At 37.4% G+C, this 24,013-nt stretch overlaps 1 protein-coding gene across 6 annotated transcripts in view; it reads right to left on the bottom strand.

Moving 5' to 3' along the window:
* FNDC3A (fibronectin type III domain containing 3A) overlaps window positions 1-24,013 on the bottom strand; it is a 119,212-nt gene that overhangs the window by 30,621 nt on the left and 64,578 nt on the right. For all 6 annotated transcript variants that reach the window (XM_062567016.1, XM_062567015.1, XM_062567013.1 and 3 more), the window contains 6 exons: window positions 21,428-21,504; window positions 15,814-16,051; window positions 12,136-12,408; window positions 9,539-9,597; window positions 2,018-2,175; window positions 1,110-1,169 (listed from right to left, as the gene is read on the bottom strand). In XM_062567016.1, the coding sequence (XP_062423000.1) occupies window positions 1,110-1,169; window positions 2,018-2,175; window positions 9,539-9,597; window positions 12,136-12,408; window positions 15,814-16,051; window positions 21,428-21,504 (865 nt within the window). The remainder of the gene's footprint in view (window positions 1-1,109; window positions 1,170-2,017; window positions 2,176-9,538; window positions 9,598-12,135; window positions 12,409-15,813; window positions 16,052-21,427; window positions 21,505-24,013) is intronic.

Here is a 24,013-nt window from a genome sequence, read left to right as displayed (position 1 = left end):
GTGGACCAACTTTAATGAGCGAGGGGGTGATAAAGAACAGTCCAACTCTGTTTTGCTTCCAGTTTGGCAACGAAGACGATAACCTAAAAATGGCATTAGAAGATGCAGACTCCCTCACACTGATGGCCAGGAACTTAGCTGTCCCATTTTGAGCAAATATTTTTTGAGCAAAACCATCCCCAACAAGACCATTATGCAAAGGAAAAAGATTTTCTCTCTAATCCCTACTGCTGACGTTCCAAACTAAAGCAGCCCTTACTATACATTTTGGACTCAGGTCCTTACTCAGAAACATTTCTATTCCCTTAGCTTCTTCTACCAGCTGCCTCTAAATGGTTCAAGAGGTGCAAATCCTTCATATGCTGTACTTTCAGTTGCTTCTCAGAAGATGCTCTCCACTTGCAATTATTTCTTGAAAAGATAATACTTTGAGAAAAACGCTAAATTCTGCATTTGCAATTTAATTTTTTAATAATCTGATATATTCATATTATTATTACTACTACTATTAAGCTAGGAAATAAAACAACTCTCCAATATGTAAGAAAAAAGGAAGGAGGAAGAACACCCAACTGTATCTTTTCAACCCCATGATAATTCTTCAGTAGGACATAAAGGTGCAGCAGATTCTACCAGAACTGCAGAATTAAACTGAGCTAGGGCATATTCAATAACATGTATGGAGACAGAATCTACTGGGGCAAAGTGAAAGCAACATGAAGTGTTCTTTAAGTGGCCAATAGTGAGAACATCCTTGTGCAAGGTACACATTTGTGCCATCTCTGTGTTTTCCTCAAGGGGAAAAAAAAACAAAAACAAACAAACAAACAAAAAAAAGTATCACTGCTTTGGCGTGACAAAAGATGTAAAGAGCATGGATGGCTGGACAAGGGAGCAACAATATTCTCTTACGTCTTCCAAACTGGACTGAGTGGACAACTAAGCCAAAATGTTTGGCTTGAGAACAGCAGTATCTCACTTAACTACTGACTCAAAGGAAGTGAGATGCAGTAAAGAACCTCTGAAGGCTTATGAAATGAAATATAGAGATAGAATGACACTTTTAAGCATTATTATTGAATTTAATAGGTAAAAAGGAGGGTACTCACTTTACGTGGTAATCAGTTGCTGGCCTGAGATCATTTACAGTAACTTTGTTTTCTTCTCCACTGGAAAGAGGTATGATTTCATTTAAGAGACTGTTTCAGAATCTCAGACGTTTTTAAAAAAGATACATTATCTATCTAACCCACTCATGTTAACATCGCAGGACTACACTCTAAGAAACGTATTTGTTAACATTTTGTTTCTATTGCTAAATATAGCAAAATAAAGATGCATTTATCTTTGAATTTTAGAGTTTTTTGTTTTTAGAACTATCATTTTCCTCTTTACTCTGTAAGACCAGCTGTATGTGCTGGAGTATGTGCATGTGTATGCATGTATGTGTTATTATACTGAAGTGCTATGTCCTATGCCCAGTGTTTTACAAACACTGATATTCATAACAACTCTCCAAGTATCTGAAAAATTCAAATGTGGACAGTTTTGCATGTTTTGCTGCTGCTAGAGTTGTGCTCTGTGAGAATCCTTTTACTTTATTTCATGTTATAAAGACTACCTCATGCTAAGAGTTTTTTCCGGAGAAAGAAGGAATGGCTCTACTGGGAGTAGAGGTATATGCCAAAGTAAATAACTACAAATACAATTTTGTATTTCTCACTATTTGTATATCTCACTATTCGAGAATAAACATTCTCTACTGTAGTTGGCTGAAATACACCTAAAAGATGCTAGAAGCATGCTTTAATATCAAAGAATAGTCTTTAAATTCTAATCATTGGTAGACACTTCAGCAATAAAACAGTCATTGTTATAGAAAAAAGTAATTGGCTTCAAAAGCGAAGTTACACAAAACTGCTAATTATTTCAATCTGGCAGACAACAGGCAGACTTTTAACGAGGTTTTAATGCACATAATCCAATGCAATAATAATTAAAGATAACGAACACCTACCTATATACGGTTTTGTATTTTCCATCTTTTCCGGTGTTTGAAATCATAACCTCGTAAGTATAAACCTCTGGTATACTACTCTTGTCAGTGTCTTCTCCGACATCACTGGATGGAGGGGACCAGGCAAGCAGTGCTGTTCTTGCCTGAATGTCTGATACCTGTACAAACACAGTATTTGAGAGTTCTGCCATTTGAGTGCTATTGTACATAAGCACTGCTTTGGTATGTAGGACAAAATAAGAGAAAGTAAAATCACGTACTATCAGCATATCATAGTATGTATACTCATATGATAGCTACTAATTCATTTTTACAGATGAAACCAGGCTGGAAATACCAGAAATGTCATTTGAAAACTGCTACCCTAAGGCATAGACTGCAAAGAAAACTTTTAAGTAAGGAATGCCACCTAGTGGTTAAACACAAAGAAACAGTTTCATTTACGGAGCACAGAGGACTGTGAGTGTATATTGTGAAATCAATCCATTAAATGGCAATGTTTCAGGCATTTTTTAAAGTGACTGGCATTATGATTTTTTAAAATACCTTCTTGTTGATTCATTAAGGTTTTCATATGAAGTATGTAAGAGCTCAGGAAAGTCTCCAAAATTGGCATTACTGTAACAGATACATGAAAAAAATGCCTTGGGCACTTAATCATGACTGCAAAACGCAGACTCTTCCATTAGATTAGAATCTATTTGGTAATTACCCTAGTAAATTTTTCATAATCAGCATATTAACCACATCACTACCTGAGACTCTATTCCAATTTCTCTTAGTGGAAGAACAACCTATTCTGAGCTCAGGTGCGTGCAATGAATCATGCTCAAAAAGGGCATATGCCCATGGACAACATCCCAACAAACTCCTGTAGTGGTGCGTGCACAGCCCACCCTTTGCAGAAAGGCCTGAACTGGGTAACAACAGTTAGTGTGAGAGAAATAGGAGTATAAACAGCATGTGTGAATGCAATCCCCCAAACGGTCCGAGAAGCACATGCCCCAGGCTGGTCATGCTACAGGCAGCAATCAGTAGGTGCATTAAACAGTAACCAAGGAGCTACAAAGAATGGATCAGCTCCAGAAGTATAAAAAGTAGCATGAAAACCTATAGCAGGGCCAAGGGACGCTGGCGCGGAACAGAGTGACAACCAAAACCAGGCCTGACTACACAAGAAGTTCCCCTCCTGGTGTCACGACTGCCATGAATAGTCCCTCTCCAGCCAGCGGGGTGGCAGTGCAGGGTGTGGCAAGCTGGCACACGCAGATCAGGTGCATGTGTGCAACCTTACGGGGACTTTCTCCCAGGTCTGGGAAGTCACCAACTGTAGGGAGCACCAGAGTTAGGCACACAGCGAAAGCACCCACACCTCCCACCAGAGGTGTGCCATTAAGGGCACCAATGTCCAGAAGAGTGGCTGTTGCTTGAAATCCTCTGTGTGTGCGTGTTTCGCAGGGGGAAATGATGGTAACTCTGTAGGTGCATGCACGTGATGCAAACTTCTTAGCACTATTTATAGAAGGATATTTAGAAATCTATGGGTGTTCACTAATATTTTGCACAGGTCTAGTATTTGTGGTTTATGTGGTATACCTACTGATTTTCAATCTTTTCATAAGCAAATTGAAAACCCCAGCCATTATATGAAATGTTTGGTTTCACAGTATCTCTGTAACATATAAGTTTTGGGAATAACTACTTTTGTAAAACAGTTCCTGGAGTATCAGAAGTAAAATGGTATCTTCACAGGTGGTAGTCTTAAATTGCTGTAACATGCTGAACCTAACACCTAGAGACTGACTGCAAGAATGAAGCAGAGGAAATGACTTAGTGATAACAACATACAGAACAGAGGAAAGGTAACTCCAACAAGATGAAGCTTCAGAATCCCTTGGAGATACCTTCGCAACACCAGCAAGTGGTCAAAGACAACACACAGCCCCCACATGCTAACAGAAATGTACAATACATCCTGAAAGGGATCCAAGGATAGTAAGATTATTCACTAAAGTTACCGGAAACAGAATCTGAAGTTTGGCAAGAGAAATTCCACCTTAATCTAAATGGTGAGGATCCACATTAACTGCAATCACCTTAGTATAACCCTAGCATTTTTGGAAGACTTCAGACTTGTGGGAAGGCATCTGAGAAGGTAAAATCTTCCTCTCAGATTTAAACTTCCTTCTTGTGTTGCAGCAGAAAGATGACAGTGGATACTAATGGAAAGAAATGTGGCTTCCTGATGTACCTACTATATGCCAGTATTAGTGGGTCCTACTTCTGTGTCTATTCTGTCCTTAACAGCCTCCAATGATTAACACTCCACTGTAAAACGATCTATTCTTATGTTTAGCTACCCTAATGGTTGAAAAATTTCTCCTAATGTCCAGCCAGAATCTATTAAACTTATTAAAACCATTTCTACTTCTCCTAGCCACTAAGGATTAACTATTCCTTTCTGCAATTTTCTTACATATTTGAAGTTTGTTAGCATTTATCTCCCCTCACTTTAAATCTCTGATCATTCTCTCTACTCTCCTTGACTATCTCCTACTCTTCCATTATCTTCAGCAATATGCCTAAAACTGTACGTAACAGTCTATCCAGTGCTTTACCAATGCCAAATTGCCTTACATGCTTTACAGATTATACTTCTCTTCATGCATCTCTACATGTTCATCATCTTTTACAACAGGAAAAATAATATGGTTGCTATTAATGTAAGTTGACATGACACCTTATAGGAGCATTAAAAAATTAATGGTTTGAACTGCTTAGGACAGAGAGCAGCAAGAATGGGAGGGACAAAGACAACATTACAGATTACAGAATAGCAGACAATTTACAGACTTTGAATCTTCAGAAACTAAAGTTCTGACTAGCAAAATTGAATTTGAAGTACTAGTGGAAATCTGTTATATACCAACAAGAGCCTACAGAGAACAGGATCAAATGTTCCTTAAGTCTCTAACTGAAAGAAAAATTATATCCTGAACTAATTTTACTTGCGCAATGTTTGTTGACCAAATCACATAAACCAGAACTTCCGTAGTGCTTCTGAAACAATAAATGACAACTGTTAATATAGTAACTACAAAACAATGAAATGGTATTATGTTCTCAGCTAAAAACCAGTGAGTCTGTAGGTTGTTCTGGTTGTTTTACTTTATGTAAATAGAGCATGTCACTAACCAGTATTATGAAGATCAGAAGCTTTGTTGGAGCCGGTTTGCCAAAGCTTAAAACCAACAGTCAAGAACAGAACACGAACAGAAATACAGTGTGTGGCGAATTAAGGCTATCCTAATGGTACATAAAATACTGTAGTGTATAAAAACCTATATAAATTATATAAATATATATACACATACGCATACATGTATGTGAGAGAAAAGGGAAGTAAATGTTAGTGACTAAGTTACCCTTTTTTAAAACAGAGTTTACAAGCAAACTTGTAAGATTCAGTGAAACAAAAACAGCTAACAGGTTTAAAGACAATAAAAGGTATTTTAAAATCTAGCAGGAAAGCACCAAGTCAGATGTTGCTCTACTACTGTTAGATTAAAAAAAAAAAAAAAAAAGCCAAAATTTAAGAGTAATGTAGCAAAGAAAACAGCACGTAGCAGCTATTTCCATCCTGTACTTGCAGTGAGGCAGAAATTCATATCCATCTTATGTGACACTAGTTGGACTAGAAAATTTACAACCTGCAGCAAAGGCATTGGGTTCAATAGATGGTGCCTAGTGAAAGTGAATGGTCTGCAATAAAACAGGTGGTTAGACTAAATTACTGGTTTCCCTTCGATGATGTACATTCACATTAAACCAAGGAGTGGCAGGAAGCCAAGCCTAAACTAACAAGCACTGCTGAAGAGCACTGGGGAGTGAACTACTTTGAGAACGAGCATAAGACGCAAGTACCTTCTCAAAGCCTGGGAGAACATGCTCGGGGTGGAAAAATAGAACAAGTGGTACAACACTTCCCTCTCTGGCAGGGATAAGTGTTGGAAATAATTTCCAGCCCTATCCTTTAGATACCTGAATCCTGCTACAACTGCTACCATCTCCCTTTCTGCACCCCCAGAGAATGGGGTTGGCTGAGTGTGGGGTCCCTAGAAATACAGCCAGTACATGAGGTGTCAATAATCAGACAAAAGGAAAGAGGTCATAGGAGTGCAACAGAGTAAAGGTTAGGAGCTACTGGACCAGACAATATACACATTCTTCTGTGCTTATACTCTAAATGATGCTACATTATTATTATTATTATTTTTAAGTTCTGGAGCCTTTTATTTTATAGGGGTTTGAATGGAATATTTCAAATTGCTCACAGCTACCAAAACATCACAGCTGCAAACACTGACAAGAGAGAATCCAAAAATGTAATTTAAGTCCTTTTTGAGTCTTGTTTACAAAACAATTGAATCTACTTTTCAGATTCAGCTTTGAGCTCCTCAAATAATGATACATAAAGACAAGTCTAGTTCCAGTTCATACCCTCTATTGTTCCTCACGAGATTAAGGGACAGGAACAAAGTACTGGAAGATTAGAATGTCTAAAATTAAGATTTCCTGTAAAATCTTAAATTTTTCCTATTGTGTTTATGCACTATGGTAGTTTCAAGATTCCATCAGCGCATACTGTTTTAACACAAACTTCCAGCTTCACAGTGTTCACTAAGAAAGAAATTACTCAGTATTTTCATTTATCTTTGTTGTTCAATAAAGACCTTGATATCTTACTTTCTGAACACTACTCAGAACTCTAGTATGGAAACAGAATTTCTAAAGTTCCAGAAATTCCTATTATTATAGCACCTAAGCACAAAGCACTAACTTATTTTCAAAAAACTGTGTTATATGAGGCAGCAAAAACTATTTCCAAGGAACAAAGATTAAGATCAAAAGAATCCACTATTTCTAGGTGACTAACTTGAGGTACTTAGGACTTGCTTTTTCAGAACTTGTCATTACCTATTACCTTGTACGCTTATTCAAGTGGGTGCAATTTATTTTAGTTGCAGCTCTGAGCATTATGTGCTTCTGCAAAGTAGACTACAATGCTCAAAGTTAGGCCCTAGCACTGAAGAAATTAAGTGGTGGGCATGTCTACACAAGCAGTCCAACTGGCAAAAGTGAACCTCTTCATCTATGCTTCATGTACTTTGGGTCACATAAAGGAGCAGTTTCAGCATGTGCAAACTGGATTACATCCAGAGGAAACTAAAGCAAGACTGGTGCTCCAAAGTCAACAGCAGCACAAGGTGACCAATAAGCGGACTGCACCATGTTCCAAAGTCCTCTAGCCTGTACAGAACACGCATGAGTCACAAAACACAAGGCACTCCCAAGGGCTTTGCACGCTGTGTAACTAATCCTCAAATTCTGTGCTTCTAACAAATTCCCTTTTCCACCTACATTTTTCTGAGTCTCTTAACTCCTCACTAAATACCCAATCTTCTGCTCCATTTCTCTCTTCTATTCTGCCTTTTCAGGTCCCCTTGTTTTTGCTTCCTTTTCTATTTGGTTAATGGATGTGACAGTTGGTACAGACTCTGCTCAAAGGCTGAGGATTCACATGGTGCAACCTGCAGAATTACCCCATTTTCACATTTGGGTTGAAAGGGTTCTGCATCTCTCTAGTAGAAGGATCATTTGCTAGCAGTACCAGGAGTTTAAAAACTTTACTACCACTGCCACATATGAGAGGACTGGCAATACACATAGGGAAAAGTTAAAGAAAATGAAAACTATGTCTTAAACCAGAACACTAATGGGAGTCTAGAGGCAGCAAGGCTGATGTGCTCCACACCGCTTACAGAACTGAAGGAGATATGTAAATGAAAGCACCTCATGGCGCCTACATCTGATTAGGCCTAGACAAGGACAGTCCAAGTTAAGTCCTAGCCTTAAAACTATCACAGGATGTGGTGCAATGGACATTGCATTGGACAGTGATTGTATGATCATCTGGTTGTATGACCACTGCCATGGCCAACATCCAATTTTCCCCGTATCAGCACTCAAGTTCAACCAGAGAATGGAGTGCTGATGACACATCAAAAGAAATATCTTGATACCCCTGATACAGTGCTTCAAGTAAAAACTTCATCAAAATCCAGAAGGATTATTTCTGATAAGAACTGCAGGGAAGGAGGGAAAGGAACACACATTCTTGGTTTACGTGTGGGAGGGTGAGGAAAAGTTTCCTTGGAGAACCTGTGAGAGGTTTGCTTCTGATTCTGAAATGCCTAAGTAGCTAATACGGCCTCCCTTGCTCTTATCAGATCACACTCCCCCAAGCTGCAGCATCAACCAGTCTTCCATCCACCCACAGCCCTGACAGTCCTTTGCCTTTACAAAGCAAAGTAAGAAGCAAGAAATATTGCCAAGTGCTGGAAGTCTCACTTGCTGCCTGTTTTGCTACTGTTTAGTCTGTAAGAGACCACTACCGCCTAGGCCTGTGAAGTCTGCTGCTGCTGCAGAGAGCATTTACAGGCACACAGCAATATGCAATGAAGTTAAAGAAAGGACATAGCTGGGAAGAACAGTGAAAATAGCCATGCTTGCCTAAAAGGCATGAATGGTTGACTGTTGTGGGTGGAAGGAAGTCAGCGGAAGTAAAATGACAAGGAATTACTGGGACACTGACATTTTTGCATGTCCTTTGCAACGCAGTAGAAGATATAAAATTTTAATCACACTTCTCAGTCTAACTGCCCCAGGATGCTCAGGGTTGTCATTTTCATTGGCAATGAAGTAACTGAAGGCATCCCAGACTTGGATAACATCCTGTATGCCCTGACCACTGACAGAGGAGTGTGCACATATCTGCAAGAGAATCTGGTCCTCATACTTCCAGGCAGGATAGAAAGGATCATCTGAATTCTCTCAGAGTCAAAAGAGCATAACACACACTCATACTCTGAAGATTACTAGGAAGATCGGTGTTCACTGACACTGAATTAAGTTGCAGTAAACTAACCTAGCAACAAACCCATTAATCAGGCACATGCTTCCTTATTGTTAGTATAGAACCTCATCACCCAGAGACAACAGGTATCTAAAACAACTGTCCTGTTAGTTATACAGCCCTGATCCATTCCCAAAGTAGTTCTACTTTATAAAATGAATGGTGATGACCTACAGAAAAACAGATGCTATCAGATACAGATTCTCCTATTTATTAGCACAGCCACAATTACTTATTTCCTTTCTTCTCCAGCTTTTTGTAGTTTATAATAAGGGACATGGATTATTTTTACTCAGGATGACTGATGGACAGAGGACTTCACAAGGTGCCAAGAAATTACTAAGTATTAGAACAAATTTAGCTTCATAAATATTGATTGACTAAATATTACTTTTGCCATTTACATTTTGGTGACCGCAAATTAAGTGCATTTTCATTACTGCTGAGAACTAAAGATCCTTTAAACTTGGCACAGACAAAATGAAGCATAACTAGAAAACAGGAACAGATACTTTCAGATTTTATGGAAAGCCACATCTACTTACCACTGGCTTGGCTATATTAGAAAGAAGTGCTTCAAGTGCTTTTGTTTCTTCATCCTTTTCTTAAAGAACAAAATCAAAGCAAACAACAAGTACCCATGAATCATTATTCAGTGATTTTACATTGAAATAGCTTTTAAATTTCAAGAAGTGCAGTGTATATACAAACTGAAGTACATATAAAATAGAATACCTTGCCCACTTGACTCATTCAGGGTGATGTGAAACTGAAAAAGCTCCCCAAGAAGTTGTTCATATAAAACTATTTCTAAATCTGTTCTGTGATTAATGAAATGGATAGTATGGTTATCCTTTATTAATATATTATGCTAAACTACTGCTCTGGACAACTTAATTTCTCAGCTATCAGAAATATCTTCCAGAGATTTATCTTGGGATGCAGACTAATGATCAAGCTACAGAAGTTTATACATGTTACTGCACATCAGCTGGAGTGCTACTAGTAACACTCCTGACCTTTCTCAGTTGCAACATGGCAAACCTTAGCTTAGCTTCAGCTATATCTCAGGGAAGGAGACTTAAGGTCTTTTGCTTCACCTGAAGGTACATCTGATTCAAAGTATTCAAAGAAACTTATAGAAAGTATTTTATGTGCTTTCTCTTACACACCACTGTAACGATCAAATTATAGTAGTAGGTAATTAAACAGGCTACTCCGTTTTGTAGATGCTGCCAGGCATTTTTCATTCACTTGAAGACCCATCTTAAAACAATAAATCTTGGAATTTTTTTTAAAAAAGAAGTCAAGTCAAATCTATTTACAACTTAATAGTTCTTATTTTTCTTTTCTTTTTTTTTTTTGAAATGTATTAAATGCACTTCTGATTTCTGTTTGTTACCACAATTCCACGTCACAGTACATACTATTTTCTCATTGTAAGTCAAGTCTATCATTTTCCAAAAGCCACATGAACTAAATGAATTTGAAAAGTGGTCTTGCTGAAGTTAGCTTACAGATGAATAACAGCTAATTGCAAGTAAACTGAAGTCAAGACAGGTATTACTCTGGAATTACAGTGAGAAGTATTCATCCAAGTCTGGAGCAACAGTTCGGTGAATGTTCCTAATTACTGAACTTAGGCTGCATCTTAAAGTGTCCCTTTGCTACCAAGCTTTCATGTGGTATCACCTACAACTAAGTTTTTAACAATTCTTGTAGGTGAACAAGCTTCCTGGTGTTGGTTAGATGTACTTTCTTCACATTCTTTCTGGGCTATAGCAATACACATGAGCAAAACCCATCATCTCACAGGACGAAGCTTCAACTAGTTAAGAACACCATGGTTTATCTCCCTCAGCATCAACAGTTACACACACCTCTAGTTTGACTGAATTACACTTGACTAATGACAAGCCTTTGATGTCGATTTCTGAACCTGAAGTGCTGTGACAGTGACTTGTATGCTGTTCGGTGACACAGTTTCAGATGTGACAATGATTGCATGACTAAGACTGAGTGAATTCGGCCATTTTTCTGTCATGAGCTTCACTGGGAAATAAAAGTACTAATAATAAACACACTCCCTATGGTAGTATTGTAGAAAACATGAAGTCATATTTGAAGCTCCAGTCCTTATTTTGAAGGGGTTCAACAGCAGAACTTCAAAAGTAATTTAACAATCTACAGAGATGACTACATTAACAACTCCAGCTTTTGGCACAATAGAACTTTCTAGTTAAGGGTACTTTATGTTTGTGTAAAAGATTGATTCTTCTTGAATCCTGATTTGACTGCAAGGAATATGGAAAACAATGCAGTGGACTCCCTTTATCAAAGCTGCAAAACTAATAACAAATTCAGATTCACATCATCCCACTCATTAACCTGGCATAGCCCTGAAGACTGTCGTAGCTCCAACCTTCACACCAGCAATGATCACATGGGAACTTCTTGTCCTCATTCATGGGTCAGTATGGTTCTGTTACTCAGCTGGTGTTTCTGTGTCTTTTCTCACTGGAGGTATACACTGTTTTATTCACTTTATCCATTCCTATCTTCGTAACACCTGCCGTGCTGCTTTGAACTCTCAGTGCATGTTCTTATCTTTATTCTTCATTAGGCAAAAAAAAAACATTATGCAAGACAGTTCCTGAGGACCAGTCCAAAGGCCTTTCAATAATGAACTGATAGGGACAGGCATTATGTGCAACAACAGTATCTCTGTTAAGAAATACTCCTCTTTAATAAATTGAATGCCTCTATCAGTGGCTGTTTCTTTCCATGTTTTCTGTACTATCAAGCAGGCCATCAGCACTTGCTGATTTATCAAAGTGTAAACACCAACGTAACTCTGGCCAAAGTCCAGATTTTTCTTTAAGCAGTGTTATGGAATATGACAAATATCTTTTGTTCAAATCTACATGGAGACCTAAAGTCAGTAGTTTTGTTTTCTTAAGCCTATCCTTTGAGTATAAGGAGCAGGTCAGTTGTCCTTAACTCCATTCTACGCAAATCTGTGCAGTTATGGGCTACTACTCAACTTCATGATTGTCAGAAGTATGGTATTCTGTCTGCAAAGATTACCTTCAGTTAGACACTGCATTTGCATGATATGCGTATTATTTTTGTTAACACTTACCTTCTACTTCTGTGTCTGTCTGAGAATTGCTTTTTCCTTTACCCACAGATTTGCTCTTGGTAGAACCTGTGCTTACACCAGCTGCATCCTGTCCTTTTGCAAGTCCATTATGTTCATTTGTAGGAGAAGGGCATTTCTGAGGAGATGACGGAGGACTATTTAATTTATCCTTCTGAGTTCCATGTCGATCTTTTAATTTTTTTTGTAACCGCTCATATGTTTTACTAGACCTTTCATCTCTAAAGTTGGATCTTCCATGAGCAGGTAGAGCATCTAAATGAAAATAAAGAAAAAGAAATACAAAAAATATCATTAAAAACAGCATGCATTTACAAATCTATATAAAGATGCTATGCGAGCTAAATGCATGCTTGTGTGCACTTTCAGTGAGTTAAAAGTTAGACTTTTCTTATTGTAAAATTGAAACTGTCCAGCAGGTAAAAGCTTTTATATACTGAAGTGGATTCTTTCCTTTTCCTAGTTATAAAATGGATTTTAAGATGTTTCTATGTTTTCCCTTGAACTGTAAAGGTGTAGAATAAAGTTAACACAGAAAAAATATACCGCTACTTGGATATACCCTACATGGGATTAGGTCTACTGTAATGTTGAATGAAAAATACAAAAGTTTTTAAGTTTTGGAACACAACTACAGCTCTATTGTTTTAATAGAGCAGCAGAAATCAATTAAAAAAAACTTTAAAAGCACAGGACAACTGAAAGATGCTAGAACAGTGAAGACAGGTCTTTAAGTATACTCTATTTGTGCAAAAAAACTTGAGGCACTGCTGCAGTTTCATCAAAAAGTCCCATCACTGAGTCAGAACATCCATTTGGAAGAAAAAAAGTCACTACTAGGCTAATGAAAAAATTTAAACTGCAGATTGTCCAATTTCAAAATTTTTATTCATGTCATCTCTATACTTAGAAACACTTTAATGGTTCTGAAACAGTGTATCTCACGTCAGCAACTGGTTTTTTAAATATAAACCTATGAGAAATTAGGAAAATAGTTGGTTTTGGTTATGTTTATGGACAAGAGAGATTTGTCTCAGGATGAACAAACTTTTTTCTTAGTTTATGTACCATTTGTATTTAAAAGAAAAGCTTCGAAATGTGAGAAGAATTAGAAGAGAACTGATCTCAAATTACAGTCAAAACCCTTTAAAAAACTATTTATCAAATCTTTTAAAATCATATTCTTAAATCAACTCAATAATGAAAAAAGAATTCAGATATCTGAATTTATTTTTAAATGTCTGAGAATTAGAAAACCTTCAAATTCCAGCAACACCTCAGATAATGCAATCATTTGTCCTCCAGAAAAGATGGAAATAATTGAAAATTATTAGCAGAGTGTAAATTGGGACATACGCAAAAATAAACAATATTTTTTTCACACATTTAATTCAGTAAATGCAGACTATCTTAAAATTTACTGAACAGTGATTTCAATGTGCCACTATATTCCTACATTCTGTAAAAATGAAAGGCTGTGCTACACAAAATGAGGCACCCAATAGTCTCATTCCATGGAGGACATGGAAATTTTGCCTCTGACTTCAGCAGAACCAATATATCACCTCTCAGTTTCTGGAACATAAATGCCAAAAATTTATAATGCAGTCAGCTTTAAGGACTCAAGATATAGTAAGAGAGATTTGGACCTTCAAAGTAATTTCTTCAGTGTAGACAGCTTAGCAAAATAAAAACAATGCCTCTGTTACCTCTTTCAAAAATAGTATTTTAAAACCATTATTGAATTTGACCATTTTAGGTCAAGTTGTATTCCTTGGTTAAAGAATGAAAACGATTTTTTTTTTTGTTATTTCTTGCATGCTAGGAATTACAGAAGATCAAATCAAATACATAACTTTTTGGCAAAAAGGATACAACACGCAAATCAGAAAGCTTTTCAGTTCCTTTTTCTCAGATGAATTTAATACTTAAAAAGTGTGACAGAGGATTACTAAATAAGCTGTATATATTTACAAATTCAATTTTCATCAATATTGAAGACTAAGGTGATCCTGCTAGAGAATTACTGCATTTAAGCATTTTTGATGATTTTGTTCCTTAAATTCAGATTCCTCATATAGGAACCTAATTGTAGACTCTGACATCTGAAAGTCACAGCCCCAGTCAACAGTTCAAAATTAAACGTGGAATCTACGTTAAGCATGTAACAAACTAAAATAGTCTTTTAACTTTTTAAATTCAACGTCATCTTGAATATGTACTAAAATACAATTTCAGAGAATCAAATATTAACTGCTAACTTTGGAAATCTATTCTTCTTATGGTTTCCTTCTAATCTTAATCTAGTCTTCTTATGGTTTTCTAGTCTTCTAATGGTTTAAATTATTTGCTTCTTTTCAAAAGTTCATTTTGATTTTGTATACCAAAATGGCTACGCTAAAGAGTTAACTGATGTAAGTAAACTGAACTTCTGTATTTAAAACAAAGCAAAACCAAAGAATCTCTCTTTATCATCTATTCTTTATGATCTTAGTAGTTTAGCAAATTGTTACTGAATTCCTGCTAAAGGGATATAATCTAGCAGCTGAAGTCTACATTATTTCATTACAAAGTATCCCTTATATCTTATGCATTTTATTATCAAACTCTAATTCTTAATTTAGAAAACTAAAAGTAAATAATTCTCATCTACAACAAACCAAGAAATTAATAAAAGTATAAATAAGCATCCAAGAAACAAGAAACTGCAATACAAGAATACAGAAATTCTGAGAATACCAGAAAGGTCAAGATATGCACGTATTTTTATCTGACTGCTTTGTAACTCATGACTATTTAAGCACAGTGGCTATATGGCAGATAACTAAAAATGTTTTAGTTACACAACATTTGGAATCTATGCATCTACAGCAACATGACAAAGCACTAGTCTCTCTCTCCATAGCTTCTCTCTTCTTTCTGTGAAGACAGCAACCTGACAGTGCTCCCTCCAAGTCTTTCAAGGTCAGCACCTACTTTAAAGCAGAAGTTTATCCAAAGAAAAACAAGTGTACTGGAAATGTAAATATTTATCTAATAGCTCCACCTTGCCCCGGGTCAGTACACGTGTACACTAAATCACTAAATAGTATTAAAGACAGATATTGGTAGCACTACCAAGGGCCACTTCAATTACAATGTAAAATTTAAGTGGGTAACACCTAATTATTTAAGCTGGAATTTAGACTAGACATATATGGGTTGATGAAAAATAGCATACTTTTTTGTAAACAACATTAAGCACTTCGTTTTCTGCCGTAAGCAGGATGCTTACAAGACCTCATATCTCAAAACAGTGCTCAGGTATGGATTTAAATACAGAATCACAAGGAAAAACATCAACTGAATCACTACAAATACTTCTTGCATTGTTCCACTTTGCCTTTCCCAGGCAAATCCATAACCGCTACCCATAAAAAGATATCTATGTATTAAATGCATCATTGAATAAACAAATCAACTTAGTGAAAGGAACTTTTTCTGGAATAACAAACTTCAGTAAAAATGAGACTGGTATCTTCATAAAGCTTGTTTGTCTAGCTCCTATTCAAGCTATGGTCTTGCTTGATAAAGCAAGTCCATCAGTAGCACTGATTCTAGAAACCAATACAACAGCACGCTTGCTTTGACAGAACTTGCAACGGATAATAAGCTACTTACCCATATCTCCATAGACTTGCGAGGTGTGATACTGAGGAATGTACTGTGTTGCCATATCACCCGCTCCGGTCACTGGCGAGTATATATGACGTGGTGGAGGGGGTATCATGGCTGGAAGAGGAAGGAAGCCTGGCAGGGGGGGATGTGGAGGTCTGTGTATCACTGCGTGACCAGCAGGGTGAAATTCTGGAGCCTGGGGAACCACCACAACCCTTCGAACACCGTTGTCCTCAATAACCTGCACAATGAGAGAGAACATGCATCAGAAAGAAATGCTTAGTAACAAGAAGAAGAATAAATGCGTCTGGAATGAGATAGCTTGAAAGCTATGTTTCTATAAATACTTAAAACCAACAATAGCAAAACCGTTCTGAATAAAGAAGCAAAACCTCTTCCAAGTTGGAGAAAAGAAAAATAAGAGAGAAAAAGACAAAAAAACTGCACGTAGAGAGAGGACAATTTAAGAATTCTCTAGGTCATTGTAAAGACTATGTCTTTAAGAAACTGAAACAATGCCATTAATTTCTGAATGTGATGGGAAAAAATGTTCTGCTACAAAGTCTGATTGCAATAACATCTTATAAACATCTAGATGCATTTATGGTGTCAGTGCAGCTTGTCCCCAGGGCCCTGTTTTCCCACTCATTCACAGTGCATACATGCATGCAACACTGCTCCTAGCATTCATTCTGCAATGCAACAACTAGATGGCTCCCTGGAAGTGATCTGGTGCTGCGATCGATCTAGGTCTGCCCAAATGGAGAGAACAGGCAGGACAGTGCCTGCTCTTTGCTATCCACCTAACACAAGCCTCCTACACTAACCCAGCAGGTATGGTGCTTCACGCTGTGCCCATCAGCATGCAGCAGCCATCAGCTGCCCAGCTACTCAAGTACAAATCTAGCAGGATGGTAGTCAGCCTTCTCAATACTCCTTTACAGCTCAAGGTAATTTTTAAAAGTCCTTAAAAACTTTTGCTGTTTAAATGTCACTTTGAAAGAAACTAAACAGGGTTCAGAGAATATGAGAGACTTTGTGGCAACCTGTGCCTGACTCCGGGTGCTCAAACAAGCGTGTTGCTGCAAAAATCTGTGTCGAGCAGGAGAGCTGTGACCGGACGGCCTTTTGCTGAGGGATCCGAGTAAAGCAACGCTGCTGAAAGTTCAAACTAACAAAACCAGCGTATGTGATCCCACAATGAGAATAAGCATGGTCACAGAAGATGCACGGAGCCAAGGAGCGTCGTGCACAGAACGTGGAGCGTGAGAGGGGTCTGTAGGCAAGCAGACACAAAGGCCTATGGATCAAGTACAAGTACCGAACTGAAAAACATTTTTCACTCTAGACGAGGATCAGCCATCAACTGCACAACAAAGAGAGGTCACTCCTTGAAGCACATCAAAGACAGAAAAGATGGCTATCGTGATCCTATCTACATGGTACCAACAGTGATAATTTTACAAATAAACATGACTTTGCTGGTAATATCTAAATGAGATGATTGCGGCACGGCTTGACTTGGACTTACTGCGAGGACAAAATATCTGGGATGCTTATAAATAGTCGTTCTCAACTTACTAGAAAAATGTTGCAGAAAAATGCCAGGGGGACTGCCCTGTAAGAGTTTTTGGATGAAATGTTTATTTGGAAAAGGAGAAGATGTAAGAAAAATCTAGAATATTCTAGTATTTCCTAAGTAGGGACAAGGCCCCATGACCTAAGTTTTCACTGGTATCTGAAATCAGGTGTGGACAGATAGGCTACCTCTACATTGACAAGTAATCTGATGCAATAGGAGCAGACCTATTGGTGCCAAAGCACTTGGTGCCAAGACACTTCCACATCCACCGTTTGAGATTACATTGGGGTACTACATTGGTCTAGATTTAGTCTCGTGCCTTGCTGTGAACATTTCCCCTGTGTAAGCGACTGAAAGCTCTGGAGGATCAGTCATTGGTCTGGTATACATCTAGAATGGAGCTTCTGGCGTTATTTTCTCGGAAAGGAAAATATTTTGCACATCTCATATTCTGCAAGTCAAATCAAGGCAAGTGAGGATGTTGCAGGAAACTGCTTCAAAACTTGGCTTCTGCATTTACAAAAATGGTTATGTAGATATAGGTGTATGCATCTGGTGTGAGGGCAGAGGGAAGATTTTCATACACAGCAGTAACATTCAGAAAAAGTATGTGTACAATGCAGATGATCAACCTGCTTAGACAAATATGAAAAAAAAATATATATGGAGATTATTATAATGGTTCTAAGTGAAGCAGCTTTAAAATAAGTACAAGCTATGTGACTTTGCAAAGCGCTGGCTATCTTTAGTACAGAGAAATTGTCCCTTATCAGGAAAGAATAATTTTACTGAAGACACCACTCTTTGTATCTACTGAGAGTGTAGCTGTTTGGTATCTAAGGTAGAATACATTAACTGCAGTGAAGACAACTAGAACTTCTGTTGTCCAGTATACCTCCCTAAATATAGAAATTTAATTATTTTTAAGGATGTTTGCTTGCACCAAAAACGACCTCATCAAATATGCATTACACATTATGTAGTACTATATACAGCAAAAATATTCAGATTCAGACAAACTCTAGATAGAAAATAATTCAGATTTTCACTAGGTCCCTAGCCTTTCCTGCAGAGCTCAGTTTGAGGCTCACACAGCATGTAGGTTGTGTACTTCACAGACCCCTACGGTACCCCAGCACGTCAGAGTAAATTATTCAAGTCAGCTACTTCACGTCTGAAGAACTTTAAAAGTGAACATCAAAAAGGGGCAGAAGGGTGCATGTGTGTGCATTTTTAAGTTGAACTACCAGACCATATCAAGTCAATATACTGAAAAAGATATTCAGCAAACCTTTATTTAAATGCATTAAGATCTTGTTGTTGCTTTCAGGCTCATTATGCCTAGCCTGGGCCCCTGCTTATTCTCCAGAACAGTCCAGTACGGTTTCTGATTACAGTTATATGTTTAACATGCAATCTAGCATGATGTGTATAGCAAGGATATATATAACTTTATCATTAAACTTACTGGGAAATTGATCAAAAATTTAAGGGCAAATTCAGATTATGTATGATGTAGCACTCTTAAAAATAGTACCAGTACAGTTTATAATTTCATTAATTTCCAGGTCAGACTTAGAATGCTTGTAATCATTTATGTCTTCTTGGGTTTGCTGATACTCTAAGCAACTCAGAGATAGCTACCCAATCCACAGCAACAGGGACCTTAAGTTTACTAGCATAAAATCAGAGAGCTTAACAAATTAGATGTATCTGTGTACCTAAATTAAGCATTAACTTAACTGTAGGCCCCTATCAGGCAGCTACAGACAAAAATCTCACAAAGCACGAACAGAATCGTGTCAAATCTGTCATTAAGAAAAAAAAAAGAAAAAAGTAGTTAGCTGTTATCATAGTATTTACTAGCCAAATATTTAGTTCCAGCATAAGCCTGTATCACTAGGTAAAAGAACCAAGTGGCACTGGAGGATTCACAACAGATATAGACAGCTTTGAGAGGATAAATAAAGATGTAATGTGCTTTTTTCGAGTTTCATTAATAAAATCACACAAAAAAAAGAGAGAGAGAGAAATAAATCACCTCCTCTCCCTTTTATCTCCAAACTTGTGAAATGTTTTTTTTAAAAAAAAAAAAAAAACTATGAGATGTAAGAAAAACAAATATGCTTTATTCTGTAGTTATCCCTAACTTCCAGAGGACAGTATTTTGTGTCATTGTCAAATAGTAGCTGAAGCAAGTAGAGGCATAATAGAATTAAACTAAAATAGATAAAAGATGGTTATACTGAACTTGTTCTTCTGGACTGATTGCTTGAGGCATTTAGCTGGTTTCCAATCTGTCTCACTATACATCTGCAGTCACAGACTTTTAAAAATATACTAAGCCTGAAGGAACCAAAGTTACTTTGTTGGGACTGACTGCATTAAGTCTGGGGTAACTTTTACCTCAACAGTGGTAGTTTTCCCTTTCAGCAAGACTGCTATCTAATCTTCTGGCTTGTAACATAAGCTTCCAACATAATCCACAATAGCTGGTATATTTTGTCAGCAGTAAATACTTCAAAAGCCTTAGAACCTACAGGTTTTACAGGACTATGATATTTCTACTCAGAGGAAAGCAGCAGACATGAGCTCATTCCACCTGTACTCTGAGCTGGATGGGTGTGAGGCATCTCCAGCTCAAAAGGTGCACAGCTGTGTTAGCACAGCACTTGCTTGAATGAACAAGCTCCAATGAAAGGCTAACAAGCATGCCCCAGCAAAGCTCAGTCCTTTGGTCTGCCTGTTGCAAGTTCTCCTCAACCGAAGGATAAGTTTATTTCATGAAAAGTATTCAGAATTTTACAGGTTACAAAATTTCTTAAGCAGTAATTCAACAACTGAAATTATGTAATCAAGAAATTAGCTCAGAGTAAAACTAAGATTTCAATTATTTCAAAAGTTCTTTCCATTCTTTAAAAGTGAATCTTAAAAGGAATCAAGCCCTTTTACTATGACTCTAAAGATAAATGGGCTTTCATGATTTTTAATTCATTCCTCTCTACCACTTTGGGATCTCAACTGTGAAAGATTTATGACGAACTTATCAACTAACTTTCAACAAACGAAAGGTAAAACCATGGAGACCCCATGTACTAGTCTGTCCAATCTAACAGATATTTCCTAGAGGACAAATTTTCATGACGTTCAGATAGATTGCGCAACATATCCTGGACACTGAAAGGTTTCTGGTTGCATTATTTTCTTTTTAACAAATATCATAGGATGGGCACACAGAATCTGCGAAAGTAGACCGGTTACAGCAGCAGAATGTCATGAGAAGATCCGAGAGCAGCATTCATGTGCTTTAATTTCTAAGTCTGACCCACCAACCTATAGGCTCTTCCTATAGTTGAGGGAAAGAAAAAAGACATCATCTAGAAGGCAGTACACCTCACCTTAACACAAATGTCCCAAATAGGTGAGATAAATCAGCCTTTCAATCAGCTTTAAAGGACGTCCAGGTTATCTAGCTTAGATCAGTTTTAATTTTCAGGTATCTCAATTAGGACTTCTCCAGTAGTGAGAAGAGCAGAGCTGTGGAAGCACATATTGTATGACAATTTATCCCCAGCGAAGGGCTGACATTCTTTCATGCTGCTTGCTACTTCATCTGATGCTTTATTCCTAATCTGCAGGGGACTTCCCGGAGACGGAACTACAGGTATGTCCTTGAAACTATATTGATGCCAGGAAAAAAACATCCATGAACCTGAAAAGCAGTACAGATCCTGGACAAAGCATTATTTGTTTCATGAATCTTCTCTATGCTCAGATGGCATCTAGTACTTTAGGATCCTGAAATCAGTAAGGAACTGTCTGCTATTGTAATTTAAGTAATTAATCTGTAACTAAATGGCATACAAATTATGAAGAGTCTCCCATCACAGAGATACTATGGGACATCTCCCATTATTTACTTGCATGATTACTATGACTCTGAAACTTGACACATCAATTTATCAGGTTAGCTATTTCAGTTCTACTACAATTTTCATGCAAACAAAATGTTAAGAATCAAATGAACAGACATACCTGTGGGGCATATCCAGGAGGCACATAAATAGTAGGCACTGAACCATTTGGGGACATCATTGGAACCTGAGCAGGACCTATATGGGTTACAGAAATATTCAGTACAGCATCATTTAATAATCTGAGAAAGTTCAAAAGAACATGCTGAACTGCAAGGCATCTGTAAAAAAAATATACAATAATAACACAGATAAGCAAAGGCAACGAACTGTTAGATAAAATTATAGCAAAAGGCATTCTGAGAAACTCAAGAGACTTTAAAATAACAACAAAATCCTGTTATCTGCAGATATTTCTCCCTTCTCTCAGTAAGCCCACAGAAGAGCTTATAGAGGTACCGAATACTTCCAAAACTTCTTTAAAGGTAACAAGTCAAAAGAAGTGCCCCATAATGAATAGACATAGAAAAGACTTTAGAATACCACAAAACAAACCACAAAATCACAGAAAACTGCCAAGACCAGACGGTATTTAGTTAAGAGTTTTAAAGAAAATTTCTTATAAAAAAATGATGTTCTGTCACTAGTGATCCATCACCTAAAATCATCTCAGTACCACAGGAATGAGACAGCAAATAAGATGCTAACTTTTAAGATCCCGGGGGGAAGCCAATGCATTACAAACCTCTACCAGTGATAAAAGTTGTGATACCACGATGATCCTAGCACCGTGCAAGCTGGAATGAAACTGTAACAAAGACAGGAATTTGCAGACATTTATATGAATACGCAGAATGGGGAAGTGTTAACATGGCATCTGTAGATGAAGCGATACCTCCAAAATCTGAAACCTTCAAAGAACTCTGAGCAATAGGATGGCATTATACACTTGGATTCTCTAAAAGTTTTTGACTGTCTCAAAGGCTCTTAAAGAAGCAATGCTGCCTTTGGTTCAAAAGGGAGGAGAGCTGCTCAGGAATAACTGGCTTGAGAATAGGAAACAAAGGAGAAAAATAAATAATCGGCTTTCAAATTGGCTTGGCAACAGTGACCAAAGGAGTCCCACAGGGATGTGAAGAAGCTGATCAAGGTACTAACAAAACTTCTGGAAAAGAGTAACAGCCAGCCGTTATTTACAGGCTGCCCACTCAGAGAGCTGCAAAAGAATCTCATAGTACTGAAAGACCAGATGGTAAAAATGCATAAGAAAGTATTGATAAGTGTAAAGCAATGTTCCTACTCTGCATGTACTTACAGTGTTAAACGATAAATTAGCTGTGACTTAAAAACAGACAGTGGAGTTACTACACGTATTTCTAAAGAAATACCAGCCAAATGGTCTTCAGCAGCATTCACAAAACATTAAAAATCATTACTGATTATAGAATATGAACAGAAAACACGATCTGCACTGTGCCCCAATACCTCGAGCACTATGTGCAATGCCTCTCTCTTTCCAAAAGAGCATAATAGAACTAGAAAAGGACAAAAGCAGAAGAAAAGTTTACAAAGGCTTCGTACCTCTTTACCAGGAAAGATTAAAGAGACCAGGATAATTCCACCTAAAGATGGTTAAAAGGTAAAGGGTAAGGACGAAGAGAAATGCTAAAGGACCTATAGATAAGTTTTCATCATCTGCTTAAAATAGGAAGATGAATCATTTACAGTTTCTCACTGTACAAGAACCAGAGATTTCAAATCAAATAATCAAATAATCAAATAAGAGGTTTAAAAAAGCAGAACAGGAGTTTCTCATGAAATGGGCAGTTAGTGTCATCACCGCTCTAAGAATGTTGTGGAAGCCAAAGGTCAGGTTCAAAAGCAATTAAACAAGTTACTGGGAGAAGCAATCCATTAAGAGCTGTAAAAAACCCAAATATTACTTTTGGCTTCGGAAGCTCTTACGCTAGAAACGAGAAAGTTATTTCTGTGCGCGTGCCCTGTTCTTATGTTGTCCCCTTCAGTATTTGATACCGGCCTCTATTAGAAAGATCAAGCTGGTGCAAGCTTCGATTGGGACCTTGTACAGACGGCCTTACGTTCACACGTCTAAAATACAAAAAGCAACACATCAGAGAGCAACTGAAATGCAACACAATCGGACCAAGTTTTGTGGTAAGCCTACAAACACCCCAGGCCTGCATTCTCAATTTTACAGCAGATTTCTTATCTAACCTATGAAACATCCACAAGACTTGTGAATTATACCTTCAGAAGTGTAGAAAACCAAAATTTCTGATCTCATAGTTCAGTGAAGTTACCAAAACCATCATCCAACTCTTGCTGAAATTACAGTAATACTTCTGTCTGAGAGGGCATTCTTAGTTCTCACATTAACATTTGCAGATCTTAACATAGTTTATCAAATGGAAAGCGCTAAGCAAATACAAAGTATAGCTATATAAGATTAGCACACCCCATTTTAATAAGAAAGAACTTAGCACAAAAATAAATATAACTATGCCTGAATGCCAAGAACAGTATAAAGGAACAAAAAGCATTCTTTAAAGAAGCAGCACATAATCAGACTTGATTACCTACACTGTATGGACTCTTTTACAATAAGATACAAAAGTTCAGAAATACATATTGGCTGGAAAGAATCTCAGTTTTATTCTCTGTGAAGTGTTAACTCATGATTGTGAAG

This window comes from Rhea pennata, chromosome 1, assembly GCF_028389875.1.
Source record: "Rhea pennata isolate bPtePen1 chromosome 1, bPtePen1.pri, whole genome shotgun sequence".
Classification (NCBI taxonomy): domain Eukaryota; kingdom Metazoa; phylum Chordata; class Aves; order Rheiformes; family Rheidae; genus Rhea; species Rhea pennata.
This window is presented reverse-complemented; position numbering and strand designations above follow the sequence as displayed.